The sequence below is a fragment of the Pseudochaenichthys georgianus genome, chromosome 17 (genome assembly GCF_902827115.2).
Source record: "Pseudochaenichthys georgianus chromosome 17, fPseGeo1.2, whole genome shotgun sequence".
Lineage (NCBI taxonomy): Eukaryota > Metazoa > Chordata > Actinopteri > Perciformes > Channichthyidae > Pseudochaenichthys > Pseudochaenichthys georgianus.
The window spans coordinates 14,977,573-14,991,119 of record NC_047519.1 but is presented as its reverse complement, the minus strand read 5'-3'; the positions used below and the strand labels follow the sequence as shown (position 1 = coordinate 14,991,119).

The 13,547-nt window shown below is 43.7% G+C and overlaps 1 protein-coding gene across 1 annotated transcript; it reads right to left on the bottom strand.

The window, feature by feature from the left end:
• Positions 1 to 10,627: 10,627 nt before the first annotated feature.
• LOC117462565 (E3 SUMO-protein ligase ZBED1-like) lies at positions 10,628 to 12,258 on the bottom strand. Its single transcript, XM_034104838.1, has 2 exons — positions 11,770 to 12,258; positions 10,628 to 11,608 (listed from the first exon to the last, which is right to left on the bottom strand). The coding sequence occupies exons 1-2, from the start codon at positions 12,256 to 12,258 to the stop codon at positions 10,628 to 10,630; spliced, it is 1,470 nt and encodes a 489-aa protein (XP_033960729.1).
• Positions 12,259 to 13,547: the final 1,289 nt, after the last annotated feature.

Here is a 13,547-nt window from a genome sequence, read left to right as displayed (position 1 = left end):
GCTCATTTCATCATTCATTCATGTATTTTATATTCTACTAAAACTGAATCAAACCATAAACAAGGTGGCCTGTTGGGATTAATATATATATATATATATACAGTTGCAAGAAAAAGTATGTGAACCCTTTGGATTCTCCACACATAGCATTGTGTGTTCCTTCCAAACAACTCAGCTTTGGTTTCATCTGTCCACAGAATATGTTGCCAGTAGTGCTGTGGAACATCCAGGTGCTCTTTTGCAAACTTCAAACGTGCAGCAATGTTTTTTCTGGACAGCAGTGGCTTCCTCCGTGGTGTCCTCCCATGAACTCCATTCTTGTTCAGTGTTTTACGTATCGTAGATTCGTCAACAGAGACGTTGGCATGTGCCAGAGATTTCTTTAAGTCTCTAGCTGACACTAGGATTCTTCTTCACCTCATTGAGCATTCTGCGCTGTGCTCTTGCAGTCATCTTTACAGGACGGCCACTCCTAGGGAGAGTAGCAACAGTGCTGAACTTTCTCCATGTATAGACAATTTGTCTTACCGTGGACTGATGAACATCAAGGCTTTCAGAGATACTTTTGAAACCCTTTCCAGCTTTATGCAAGTCAACAATTCTTAATCGTAGGTCTTCTGAGAGCTCTTCTGTGTGAGGCATGGTTCACATCTGGCAATGCTTCTTAAGAATAGCAAATTCAAAACTGGTGTGTATTTTGTATAGGGCAGGGCAGCTTTAACCAACACCTCCAATCTCGTCTCATTGATTGGATTCCAGGTTGGCTGACTCCTGACTCTAATTAGCTCTTGATAAAATCTTTAGCCCAGAGATGGGGACTCGAGTCTGCGACTCGGACTCGAGTCGCACTTAAGTCGCACACACAGAGACTTCAGACTTGACTTAGACTCGTGACCAAAAGACTTCAGACTCGACTTGGACTCGTGTGTTGGGACTCGTGAACAATCATTGTGTCTTCTATTTTTGGCGTATTAAAGGTGGGTTAGGTACATTTGAGAGAAACCGGCTCGAGATCGCTAGAATTTGAAAATACACAACCGGAGATAATCTGCTAGAGGCTGCTACTTCCTTATAGAGCCCGCCTCCTCCAACACACACGAACGCGCACATGACCAATGAGGGCACGAGATAAGTTTGTGCCCAGATGGAAGGCTGACAGGCAGGCAGGCCATCCAGTTATTTTAGCCGGGCTCATTACGCAGACGTGCGCGCCTCTGTTACTACCTCGTAGTAACACAATAGCGACCGGCGGCACACCTGCGGCTGTACCGCTTGTAATTAGGTTCAACTACAAAAACTTCTAACAAAACGCCTTCGGCACCAACAAAAGGAGCGCACACTGCAAAGTCTGCAATATCAAAATCAAGGATGGTGGCGCAACAACGTCGAATTTCATCAGGCACTTGAAAACTCACCCGGAGAGGTCAGTCACATTAACGCATGGACGGTTAGCAAACATGTTTAGCTCAGCATCAGCTATGTAATGTTAACTTAGCTTGCTACTAGCTTTGTAACTGAATATTTGAAAAGATTAGTGAATTGCTTGTCACACTTGTTTGAGTTGAGTGGCGTTGACATCCAACTCTTGACATGACATAAAAAAGGTCGGTAACGTTAATCATTACCCGCTTTTAAGTACTTTTAACAGTTTCCCTGCGGGGGATTAATAAAGTATTTGTGATATTGATTTCTGATTCTGAAGTGTTTTGCTTATAAGTTGTTTGCATTTAGCTAAAGTGTGATGTTTTTCCTCATATTGCATTGCAATAGCCTGTTTAAAGCGATCATATAACAAACAACTAATCAGTACTGATACTGTATGCTAATAGATATAGGAGTGATAATAACACAGTAAATGCTTTGAATTTCTTAGATATAGCTGTGCAGTATTCTTAACAGACTGGAGAGCAGCAGACAATAGAAGGCTTATTACAACCAGAAGAGACATGAGACTTTTATTTTTTTAGAGACTTGAGACTTGGACTCGTGACCAAAGACTTGAGACTTGATCAAGTCTCACCCCACAAAGACTTGAGACTTGACTTGGACTCGTGACCAAAGACTTGAGACTTGACTTGGACTTGCAAAAAAAGACTTGTGAACATCTCTGCTTTAGCCTAGGGGTTCACATACTTTTTCCACCCTGCACTGTCAATGTTTACATGTTGTGTTCAATAAAAACATGAAAACATATAATTGTTTGTGTGGTATTAGTTTAAGCAGACTGTGTTTGTCTGTTGTTGTGACTTAGATGAAGATCAGAACATTTTATGACCAACTTGTGCAGAAATCCAGGTAATTCCAAAGGGTTCACATACTTTTTCTTGCAACTGTATATATATATATCAGGGTTTCCGCTAGGATTTTTTCTCGCCGGTCAAATGTCCGGGCAGAATTTATTTTACCGGACTAATTTGAAACTTACCGGTCATATTTCAATAATAATAATAATAGTTGTGGAGCAGAGTTTCCGTTAGCAGGTAATTACCGGACTATGAGCAGATATGCTTCAGTTTAAAACTCAGTTCACGGGGCTCATTTTTATATTGCTTCAGTTTATAATCGTAACAGATCGAAAAATTCAGATTCATTTTTCAATAAATGATTCCACAAACAACAAACAACATAATTATTACATTCAAACAAACTACTTGTAGTAGATAACGTACATTATTCAGAAGTTTACATCAACTTTGAATAATAACACGGGAGAAACGGAGCCTCTCTTTTCCCCTCCCTCTCTCCCTCCCTCTCTCTCTCTCTCCCCCTCCCTCTCTCTCCTGACAGCACTTCAGTTTCTCAAGCAGCTCCTGCAGCCCGCTAAACAGAGGGCGGGGCTTCAGGTGCTCATGCAGAGCTGCGTGTCTCGGTCAGACTCAGCAGCTGATCTGATCTCTCTCTCTCGTCCGGTTACACTTCACTCGCGTTTATGTCCATATGGATCAGATCCAGCTCTCCTGATCAGCCTTTATAGAGAGCACCGATCAAACTATTAAGAGTGAATATCGGCCGATAATGACCGGCGGCCGATCGATCGGAGCCTCCCTAATTATTACCAGACATTTTGACCGTCAGGTTTTGAATTTACCGGTTTTTTATAAATTGTACCAGCTAAAAACCGGTAATTACCGGCTAACGGAAACCCTGATATATATATATATATATATATATATAATATATCTGCATTATTTGATCCCACTTTATGCTTTGCTCTTGCTGCTTGTTTTACACTGATTTTATATCTTATTTTTCTTACTGATGTAAAGCACTTTGAACTGCAATCCCCTGTATGAAAGGTGCGATACAAATAAAGTTATTATTGGATGGATGTTTCTCTGTTCATTCTCCCATTATCCTCCTCAATCTGCCTAGAAGTATTTTAATGTTGTAGCTGTTACTATATACAATACTAATGCTAGGGCTGCAACTACTCGCCTACTCATCAACTCAAAAACCGGCCACCCCCCAGATCCCCCACTGCCTAGAGCAGTGGTTCCCAAACTTTTTGTGCCCAAGGCACACCAAAGGACAAGTAAAAATCTCAAGGCACACCTATTGTGCAAAATAGCCCTTATAACACGTGTTATCACTCATATCATGTAAAATATCTGTAAATGTGCATAATTATTTACTAATGCCAAATAAAATGTGACAAAGACTATACTCATGAAATATTTATTAACGAAATATTTCAGAAATGAATTTGAAACGTTATCAAATTAGGCTTCATCAAAGCAGCAACACACTCATTTAAACCAGACAGGTCACACAATAAAAAATGAGACAAAGGAAACTCAGCAGAAATTCAGCACAGAGAACTGTCAATGCAAGGAAGCTGCATTGTCCATGGTCCTGAACTACAAATTATAAATGTAACATTTCAGCAGAGATGGGGTTGTTACTAAAAAAAAGTGATATATTACATATTACTTTTTAAAAAAGTAATATATTACACTACTTCGTTACTCTCTACATAAAGTAACTCGTTACTTTACTCGTTACTTTACTCACAGGGCCGGCCCGCCGCTCCTGCAGGCAGATCACGCAGACTGCTAAAGTTTCAAATGTTCTCTTTAGTTCAGTTTCCATTGTCGCATAAGACTGATCCAGATCCTGAATGTGTTCCTATCTGACCGTGGCTGTCCTCTGTCTCCTGCTATCTGTATATTTTGCGCAGTCTGTTGCGTCGGCGTGTTCTCCTGCGTGTTGGCCGTGTGTCGCACTGGAACCAGACACCGCAAAGACTTCAGCCGAGCATGTACGAACTGCGCATGCGTGAGTGTCAATAACTCTCCTTAGCAGCAGGCGGCGGTAGTGTGTATTCGTCATTCAAAACAGGCAACAACCGGAAGACAGAGAAGAAGAACAGACTGTGATATAAACAAACAACAAATAGCGTGTGCGGTAGCTCCACTTTAGCATGTGTTCTTTGCAGGTGCTTGTTGAGGTGTGACGTGGTGTTTCCAGCAGTGGATAGCAGCTTCTGGCCTGGACACAGTTTGCACCTCACCGTCACATTCCTGTCTATTCTTCGGATGAACTGAAAATAATGGGCATACCTCCACCCCTCGAGAGTTATCGCTGACTCAGCCATGTTTATGCAGCACTGCACGTGGAGATGTGGACACGCAAGTCGCGCAGATTACGTACATATAAACCTACAAAGTACTGATATAGTAAATTAAAAAATAATTATTTTTGTGTAGTTGTATATTGCAATAATAACGTATGGTTGTCACAAAATCCCACGGCACACCCGGACCTGCCTCACGGCACACCAGTGTGCCGCGGCACACCGTTTGGGAACCACTGGCCTAGAGGGCCCTGATGGCTCGCCACTGTATATGTGTACTGAAACAAATACCAATAACTGTATTGCATTGTTTTCTTATGCACAATTACTTCATACTGTCTTTGTCTTTTTTCGTCCTGCATTTATTGTGCCCCCCTCAGCAAATAACTGGCCCCAGTCTGGCCCCCCCAGTCAAATTGGTCTAGAACCGCCACTGCTACTTACTCCCCAACACTGCCTTTAAGGCACCAGTAGATCATTAGTGCACCTAAAGCATTTAAGGCTGTGCAAAACATTTTTGACCGTCACCCAAAATGTTTAGCCCCTCACTCCCTCCTCCGACCCCCGCCGCCTGCCTGCGTGTCTCCTCCTACTCTGCCTTCCCAACAGCCCTGCAACCTGATCGCCCCCCCCCCCCAAAAAAAGACACAAGGTAAAGCCCGAATCTGCATGCCAAAACCTCCGGATTGCCATCATCCATCCCTCGGCTGCATCTGTCATCCGTCTCACTTTCTCTGTTTTCTTTCATGTGAAGGCTTGCTTCTATCATCAGTAGCCGAGGCTACCACACCTATCTGGGGCATCGCATTGACTCATTGTACCTCTGGCTTGGCTGAGGGAGGGATTTAAGCAATTCGCATAATTTGTGAAAGCTCACTCTACAGAACAGATGCGATCACATCTGATTTCGTACACAAGAAAATCCCACGGGTTTCTGTGAGGAATCGTTGCTGCATACATGCTCTTTTAACAAAAGAATGATCAACACTTGCATTCATTCCTTCACTGAACACGTGCTTACAGGGGAAAAAACTGCCTTTTGTCAAAAGAATATATAAATTATAGCTTTACTCCTATAATGAGACTGTGACTGTCTATGGCACGTTGTATGACCGAGAAATCCTCTTTTACAATTGTTTTGATATACGCCTATAATTATTGGTTTTAATGGCAAGCACACCATCTAACATCCATGCATCTAACATGATGGGTGACAGTCAGGCAGGTAGAGACAGCACCCAGTATGTCTGCCAGGTTTGGTGTCACAACACAGGAGCCCCAACACACATGTTTCCGACCACCGCCTATTTTGGTTATGAAGAAGGAGGGGCTTAAGAAGAAGTTTTTGGCAAGGCTGGCACGAAGGGAGACGGAAGATTAAAGGTGATGCAACTTAAAAAAAAAAGAAGCTAATAGTGGCGGACAAAAAACCCGGCAAACTGAGAGCAACAGCAGAGGGATGTCCTCCATGCCGCGGTAAGAAGCCTTCTCATAAACAAGAGTGTGTTGTGTTTCAGTTAGGTTGTGGTTTAACTAAGTAGTATGCGGCTTCGGGGGGGGGGGGGGGGTCAATGATGTGATAATTCTCTCTTTAAGGAGCAACCTAGTGTTTGATGTTGAGTCTGTTCTACAATGACAATTGTAGCATTTAAACACGTGTCAGTGAAGGGGACACTCAGTTGAACCCATGCCAAGTGATCCATATTGTGATGCTGACTTTTGAAAATACGTTATTTTATCTCAGCGCAGCGAACCACGTGGCACTAGCCGTGGCCCCCTCCCCTTGTTGTGACGCTACGTAAGAAGGAGAGTAGATTACTTTCATAACGGGAGATCTACTTTGTAGTATTTCCTAAAATGCTATATTACATTCTTTATATTCAAAGATCAACTACAACATTTGTTATGATATTGAAATGAAAACAAAAACTACAGAACTCTAATAAAGACACACCAGCCAACATCATTTAAACAATAACAACAAAGCAGATCGCACTATTTTCGCTCTCAACACTATTGCTAATACCTCAACTCAGAATAATAGTCACTTCTCAGTATCTAAAATCTGTTTTTTCTTCAAATTTGCATTTGTATCGATTTTATAGCAGCACCAACACTTCTATTAAGTCATCAGACTTGAATATATCTCAAATAAAACTGATCACAAAAATAAATACTGAATGTAATGAAATGAATGCATGCCATAAAAAAAATACATGTTTCAGTTGTATTACTGGTACAGCAAATTGACAGCTCCAATGATTGGTAAAAGTAGGTTCGGCTATACTTTTGCATGCATGAATGGCAGCTTCCCAAGCCCCCAACACACGCGAACACCCCCATCCCACTATATCTATATCCACACACGGGGCCTTCTTTCATCCCGCCTTAGAGTTCACTGTTTGCTTTCCTTGTGCGGTATCTGTAGGTAGCACACCATTTTGCTTCAGTCTAACGGAGCACCACTACAGCTTCAAAAAAAGCTTGGAGCTGGGCGTGTCTGGAGCTTGGGGATTTTATTCAAGCAACACGACCAACAACCAATCACATGAATCTCCCGCCCCCGACATACAAAGCAAAAAACCCCGGGGATTTTATGGGAGCAATATATATATAAACTCCCCAAACAGGCGAAAACCTACCAGTTTCACCCACTGTCTCTGCCACCTCCCTCCATGCCTGGTTCCTCCGGTTTGTATCCCGGTAGGTGAAGAGGGTCTGGTCATACAAAACCGGGTGATTTGCTACGGCGATAGTTAGTTTCTCCTCCGACTTTCTTTGAAATATAGAAATGAACGGCGGGATATCTCTCCCAGCTTAGACGCGGTTTGATTGGCTACGGCTTCAGCTGTCAGATTTTCAGAAACGGGATTTGATTGGCTGGCGCTGGCTACTCCGGCGTCTCCGGCGTCATGGCCCGTCCACACAGCGGCGTGCGCTGACGCTTGCCGGCGGGCGTGTCTGAAACTCGACCAACAACCAATCACATGAATCTCACACACAAGCAGCGGTTTGATTGGCTAGAGCTTGTACTGGCATATGATTCGATTGGCTGACGCCTCGCCGAGGCGTCAAAATTTGAACATTGCTCAACTTTTGCAGCGAGCCACGCCAGCTACGCTCCACGTCGCTTCCCACGATGCATTTCGGCTAAAAGTGACGTCACCCCATTCAAAGTGAATGGGGAAGCGTCAACGCACGCCGCTGTGTGGACGGGCCGTCAGAAGTTGAACAATGTTCAACTTCTGACGGCAGAGACGGCGGAGACGGACCGCTCTGCTACCCACAATTCAGTTCGGCGAAAAAGCGAGGCAACGTGACGTCACCCCATTCAAAGTGAATGGGCAGATTGGAGTTTTCGACGCTGTCGACGCTGTAGTGTGGACGGGCCGTAAAGGTTGTGGAGTTAAGTTTCAGCATTTGTTAGCAGACCATCATATTCTTGTCTTTCAACAGACACTCTTACAATTAGAAATTAAAGTTTAATCAAGTCACCACGGATGGCCAGTTTTAATTATGTGCAAGTAGTCCAAGCACCAATGGGGGCAAGGCAATCTCTGAAATGGCATGCTCAATGTGGCCATGCTGACCACTTCTTGAGTATGTGCACTGAATGGTCAGTTTTTTAAAAATAATATTTTCATTGATTATAATTCCCCCAAAAACTCCACGTTTACTGATTTATTTAGTGCCATCATTCCATCATCACTTATCTGTTTCAGCTGTAAACATCATTAGATTGTCAGGATTGAAAATCCTGATGTGCACCATTTTTAAATCCCCTATCTTCTCATTCCCAATGCCATTTCCTTATTGTAAGAATTCCTTATTCGTTCAGCTGTCTAACAGAGCTTGCTATTTACTGGATGCTTAACAAAATTCTAGAGTTGGTGCTGCTTTGAGTGCTTTCCCAATTCCCAAGTCATATTAACCTTTCTGTGCACAGTGTAAGAAAGACGCTGTCTATCACGACAAAACAGAGCTTGTGTAGTCCCAATCATACTGCTGCATATTGACATTATGGATAATAGACACAGCTGTGCAAGCCTAAAAACAAGATTTATTGGAAATGGCAAAAACAGATGCTATTTTTTTCTTGAACCCACTGTGTCACACCATGTTAGACAGTGAGCCAAGGGACCCCACACTGCTGCAGTGTAGATTCAGAGTCCACATCTGGAAAAAGCTTGTATTATTGTGCGAGCACAGAAGACTTGTGTTTCATCTCTATTTGCAGATGAAGGAAACTAATAAGTGTGTCCCTCTTATGTGTCTTAACCTCAGTTTCTTTTTTTTCTTTGGTGATAACTTAACAAAATTAAGAAAATAACTAAACTAATTATCTTTGAGCTCTGTGCCTCGTGAGTTGCAGTTCTGTGCCTCAAAAGGTCACCCTGTCCCCAGAAAATGGAGCCCTAACAAATAAATACTCACGATGGCCGTCCACACGGTGGCGTGCGTTGAAGCTTCAACGCTTCTTCCCAGTCATGCTTTGACGAACTGCATTGTGGTTCCGTCGCTTCGTTTTGCTCGCTTCAAAAGTTGAGAAAAGTTAAACTTTTGAAGCTTCGACGTAAGCGCCAATCAAATCATATGCCAGTACAAGCTCTAGCCAATCAAACCGCGTGCTTGTGTGTCCGGGGCGGGAGATTCATGTGATTGGTTGTTGGTCGAGTTGCAGACACGCCCGCCGGCAAGCTTCAACGCACGCTGCCGTGTGGACGCTGTGTGATGGTTAATGTGTAAACATGTGGCATCCTCCCATTTCTTTTGACCAACAATAGGAGAATAATTCCACAATTCTAATGCAAAATTGATATAAGTTGGGCTGACATTAAGCTGCCTAAACTAGTGTTAATTTCGTCAGCTATTTTTAAATTTAGTTTTAGTCTTAGTCCTGTGTTAAATTTCCTTTTTAGTTTTAGTCATATTTAGTCACCTTCATCCTGTTTTTATTTAGTCAAGTTTTAGTCGACTAAAAGTCTGAGCATTTTAGTCTTATTTTAGTCAAAGAAAAATATGATTTTGTCATAGTTTTTATTTAGTAAACTACATTTTCGTCTCGTCACTTTTCATCAACGATATTGCATGATGATTTCGTTACAGTTATTGTTTACTGCCGTCGGTGCCGTCTCGTCATCGTCTCGTTTTCGTCATGGAAAAAAAGGTCGTTGACGAACATATTTCGTCATAGTTTTAGTCAACGAAATTAACACTAGCCTAAACTAAAGATTTGTGATGGGGTAAAAACTCAATATGCAAGAGTTTGTGAAAGGACCATTAGGCGCTTTCACACCAAGTACTTTTCCCAATAGTTCCCGGAACTTAGTTCCCCGGAACTTTTATTTCCTGGAACTATCTAGTCAATCACGTTCACACCGGAATAAGTCCCTGAGGGAGCCGAGCCGCTGACGTCGCTTCTTCTTCTTCTGCTTTGGGTTTTCTGGCAGGCTGCAAACAACTTCACGGCGTATACTGCCACCCGAAGTCCCCGGCCGGAAGTCCCCGGAGTTGGGGACTGGCTTCTACTCCCCGGAGTTGGGGACTTCCGAGTAAATCGCCAGAAGCGCCGACACCTCATCACTCCACCGCTCCCATGTTTTATTTTGTGTTGCCATAAGTTAGTCTCTCTCCGTTGGTGCGCTGGGCTAATGTTAATAATGCTGATGCGAGCAAAGAACATGGCGGCTTCACAAAAACTTTTCAGAGTTTTACGGGGCGTGGTTTGCAATTCGCCGTGGTTTGCAATTCGCATCTTCAAAAAAAAGGCAATGGCAGGCACTAGAACAATAGGCCGTACAATTTCACCTTCATAGCCTAGTTAACAATCACGAATAAATAATAATGGAGTAATCAGTTAACAAAAACAATAGCATCACTTGCTTATGCATCGAAATAATACATCAAAATGGCATTATAGTCTATAAATAACAGTAGGCCTATTGTATTGAACATTAACAAACAGTAGCGAGTGAGTCTTTTAGGCTATAGAAATTAGGCTCCAAATAATACAAATTAAAGCTTCACTTGCAACAACAAAACGTCTTACTGTATTTAGTTGTTCTTGTTCAAAAAGATGAGCTGGTCAACGTGGTCAGGGTGTAGCCGAGAGCGCAGCCGGTTAAGGATTAGTCCTGCCGCCGAGAAAACCCTTTCCGAGGGCACAGATGTGGCCGGCACACACAAATATGACCTCGCAAGTTGTGCCAACCTTCCGTACTTCGTCTCATTTACTCTCCACCAATCGAGGGGATCCAAATGGGGAGCGATGCACTTTTCATCACAGTAGTGACTTAACTCCATTTCAGGAGTTACAGGTTCCTCCGCGTGGTATTCTTCTCCAAACAGTGTTAGCATTGCTGACTTGTTGTCGTAACGTGGTCTCTTGGTCGCTGCAGACCCCCTCGCTGCAGACCCCCTCGCTGACTCAGACTCCCCCGCTGAAGACCCCCTCGCTGACTCAGACTCAGAGGAGGAGTCCTCGGTGATCTCTGGTCTGGCGTCTGCTCCTAAAGCTGAAAGCAGCTCCTTGACTCTGGCCTTGACAGCATCCCTGAGCGCATCGTTAGCAAACTTCAGATGTTTATGCCGCGGGTCAAGAAACGATGCGATGAACGGAACGTTCTTGGCACTTTCCACTTTGTCGGGTTTCAGTCGCCGTTTCAGTGACACAGACACGGTTTGCTTGTACTCCGCAACCTTTTTAGACTCTCCTGGAGCAACAGGCAGGTGTTTGGTCAGCAACGTTGCTGCGACAGGATAGATCATGGAGCTGGAAACCCCTGACTCTCCACACAGGGCAGTAGTAGCGCATTTCAAGGAGCGCAACACCGGCAGCATCTCTTCCATCACGATCCAGCTGTCATCGGCCAGGTCAAGGGTCCTAGCGTCTGACAGAGTTGTGACACTTCGGTCAGAAAGAACCGCAGCAACAGGCCAGCGCTGCTCCAGCAGGCGATCAAACATGTCGTAGATGGAATTCCACCTTGTACGGCAGTACTGTATCAGGCGGTGAACTGGCAGTGTTTGATCAACCTGAAACATAATCAGAATTAGCTTTGTCACATCACAGTTTTAAGTAAAAGAAAAGAAGCAAAAACGTGTTTGTATGCAAGTTCTATCATTTTTGTTACTTCCATAAAAATGAAAAGGAAAAAGAAAGGGGGTGCAAAGTGCAAACAAAGAAACAAACAAACCTGTTTCTGACACAGCGCCTGTGTTGCTACTGTGCTGTGGTGGAAATGTGACACAAGTCGACTGGCACCAGCGACAATATGATAGATGGCCTTCAGCTTGAATCCATCATTGATTGCAAGTTGGAGTGTATGGGCATAACATGGACTTGAATCCCAATCCAAGTACTCATTATTGGCGAGAGTGACATTGCTCGCGTTGTCATGTACACACGCAGTCACTTTCTCCAGTATCCCCCAGGACTCGGTAGCACTGCGGAGCCCCTCGGCTAAATTCTCTGCCGTGTGCCGTTCGGGCGTTGCACGGGTCTGTAGAACCGCACTCTTCATCTCCCATTCACTGTCGATGTAATGGCAGGTTATGGTAACGTACGATTCTGTTGTGAGTGCTGTCCACCCGTCGGTGGTTATCGACACCTTTGAGACAGTTGACAAGCTTCTGCGCAGATCTTCTGCCTTATCCTTGTACAGCTTTTCAATACGTGTGGTCATTGTAGTACGGCCCGGGACCCTGTACTCTGGTTCCACGCATGCCATAAGCTTAAGGAAACCCCCTCCTTCCACGAAACGTATTGGCAGCATGTCCTTCACTAGCATATTGGTGATTAGCGCAGTTATTTCACCTGCACGCATGTCATCACAACGACGTGGCCTTGACGTGAAGTTGGTAATGGCCGGCTGTGCTGCGTCTTTCTTTGTAATCTCTTTGGCGTGCTTCGCAGTCAAATGCGAACGCATTGTGGAGGTTGAGCTATGATATACCAACGTCTTTTCGCAGAGCTTGCATTTCACTTCCTTTGGACTTGTAAGTTCGAAGTAATTCCACGAGGAGGAACACTTTTTACCTGCCATCTTTAGTCGCACGTGTGAGGGAGGGGGGGTCGGGGCGGGGTCGGTGTGAGGGAGGGGGGGGTCGGGGCGGGGTCGGTGTGTGCTGCAGCAGCAGTCTGCTCTGCAATGCATGCTGGCTTCCTCCAAGTTTACATTAAAACAAACTGGTGGTGTGACCAATGGCCATTTACAATTATTAATACTATTACTATTATTAGCATTAGTCTATTTTGGTTGAAACTAAGCCAGAAAAAACAAACAAAACATAAATAATAATTAAAAAAAATATTTAAAAAAAATCGATTTTTAAAAATAATATTCGATTATGGAGACTGTAACGAATAATCGAATAATCGAATAATCGCTGGCATCCCTAGTCTGAGATGTACTGAACTTGTTTCCATCTTCGACGAGCATTATGTCCTCTTTATGAAACAGTCCAGGTGGAAAAGATGACTTGGTTTTTAGCAGCAAAAGATGGTTAGGGGTTAGTGCTTCCAAGTCATTGGGATCTGTGGATGCTCTCGTTATGGGACGGCTGTTGATGATGGATTCGGCTTCATAAAGAACCGTGTGAAGACACTCTTCATCAAGGTTCTGTGCCTTCAGGCTGGAATTCAGAACCTTCCTCACAGATCTGATCAACCTTTCCCATACTCCTCCATGATGGGATCCAGTAGGGGGATTGAAAGTCCACTTTATTCCTTTCTGAAGGAGGGTGTTGTTGATTTTAGCAATATTCAACCTTTCTATTGCCTCTCTCAATTCACGCTCGGAGCATCGAGAGCATGCTCGAAGAGCATTAACAAAGGAATCTGTATCCAAGGATGAAGCTACTTCAATGTGGATGGCTCTTACTGTTAAGCATGTGAAGAGAACACCATACTTTTTAACTGTACTCCTTCCTCACTTGACCTCAAAAGATCCAAAATAGTCAACTCCAACACGAG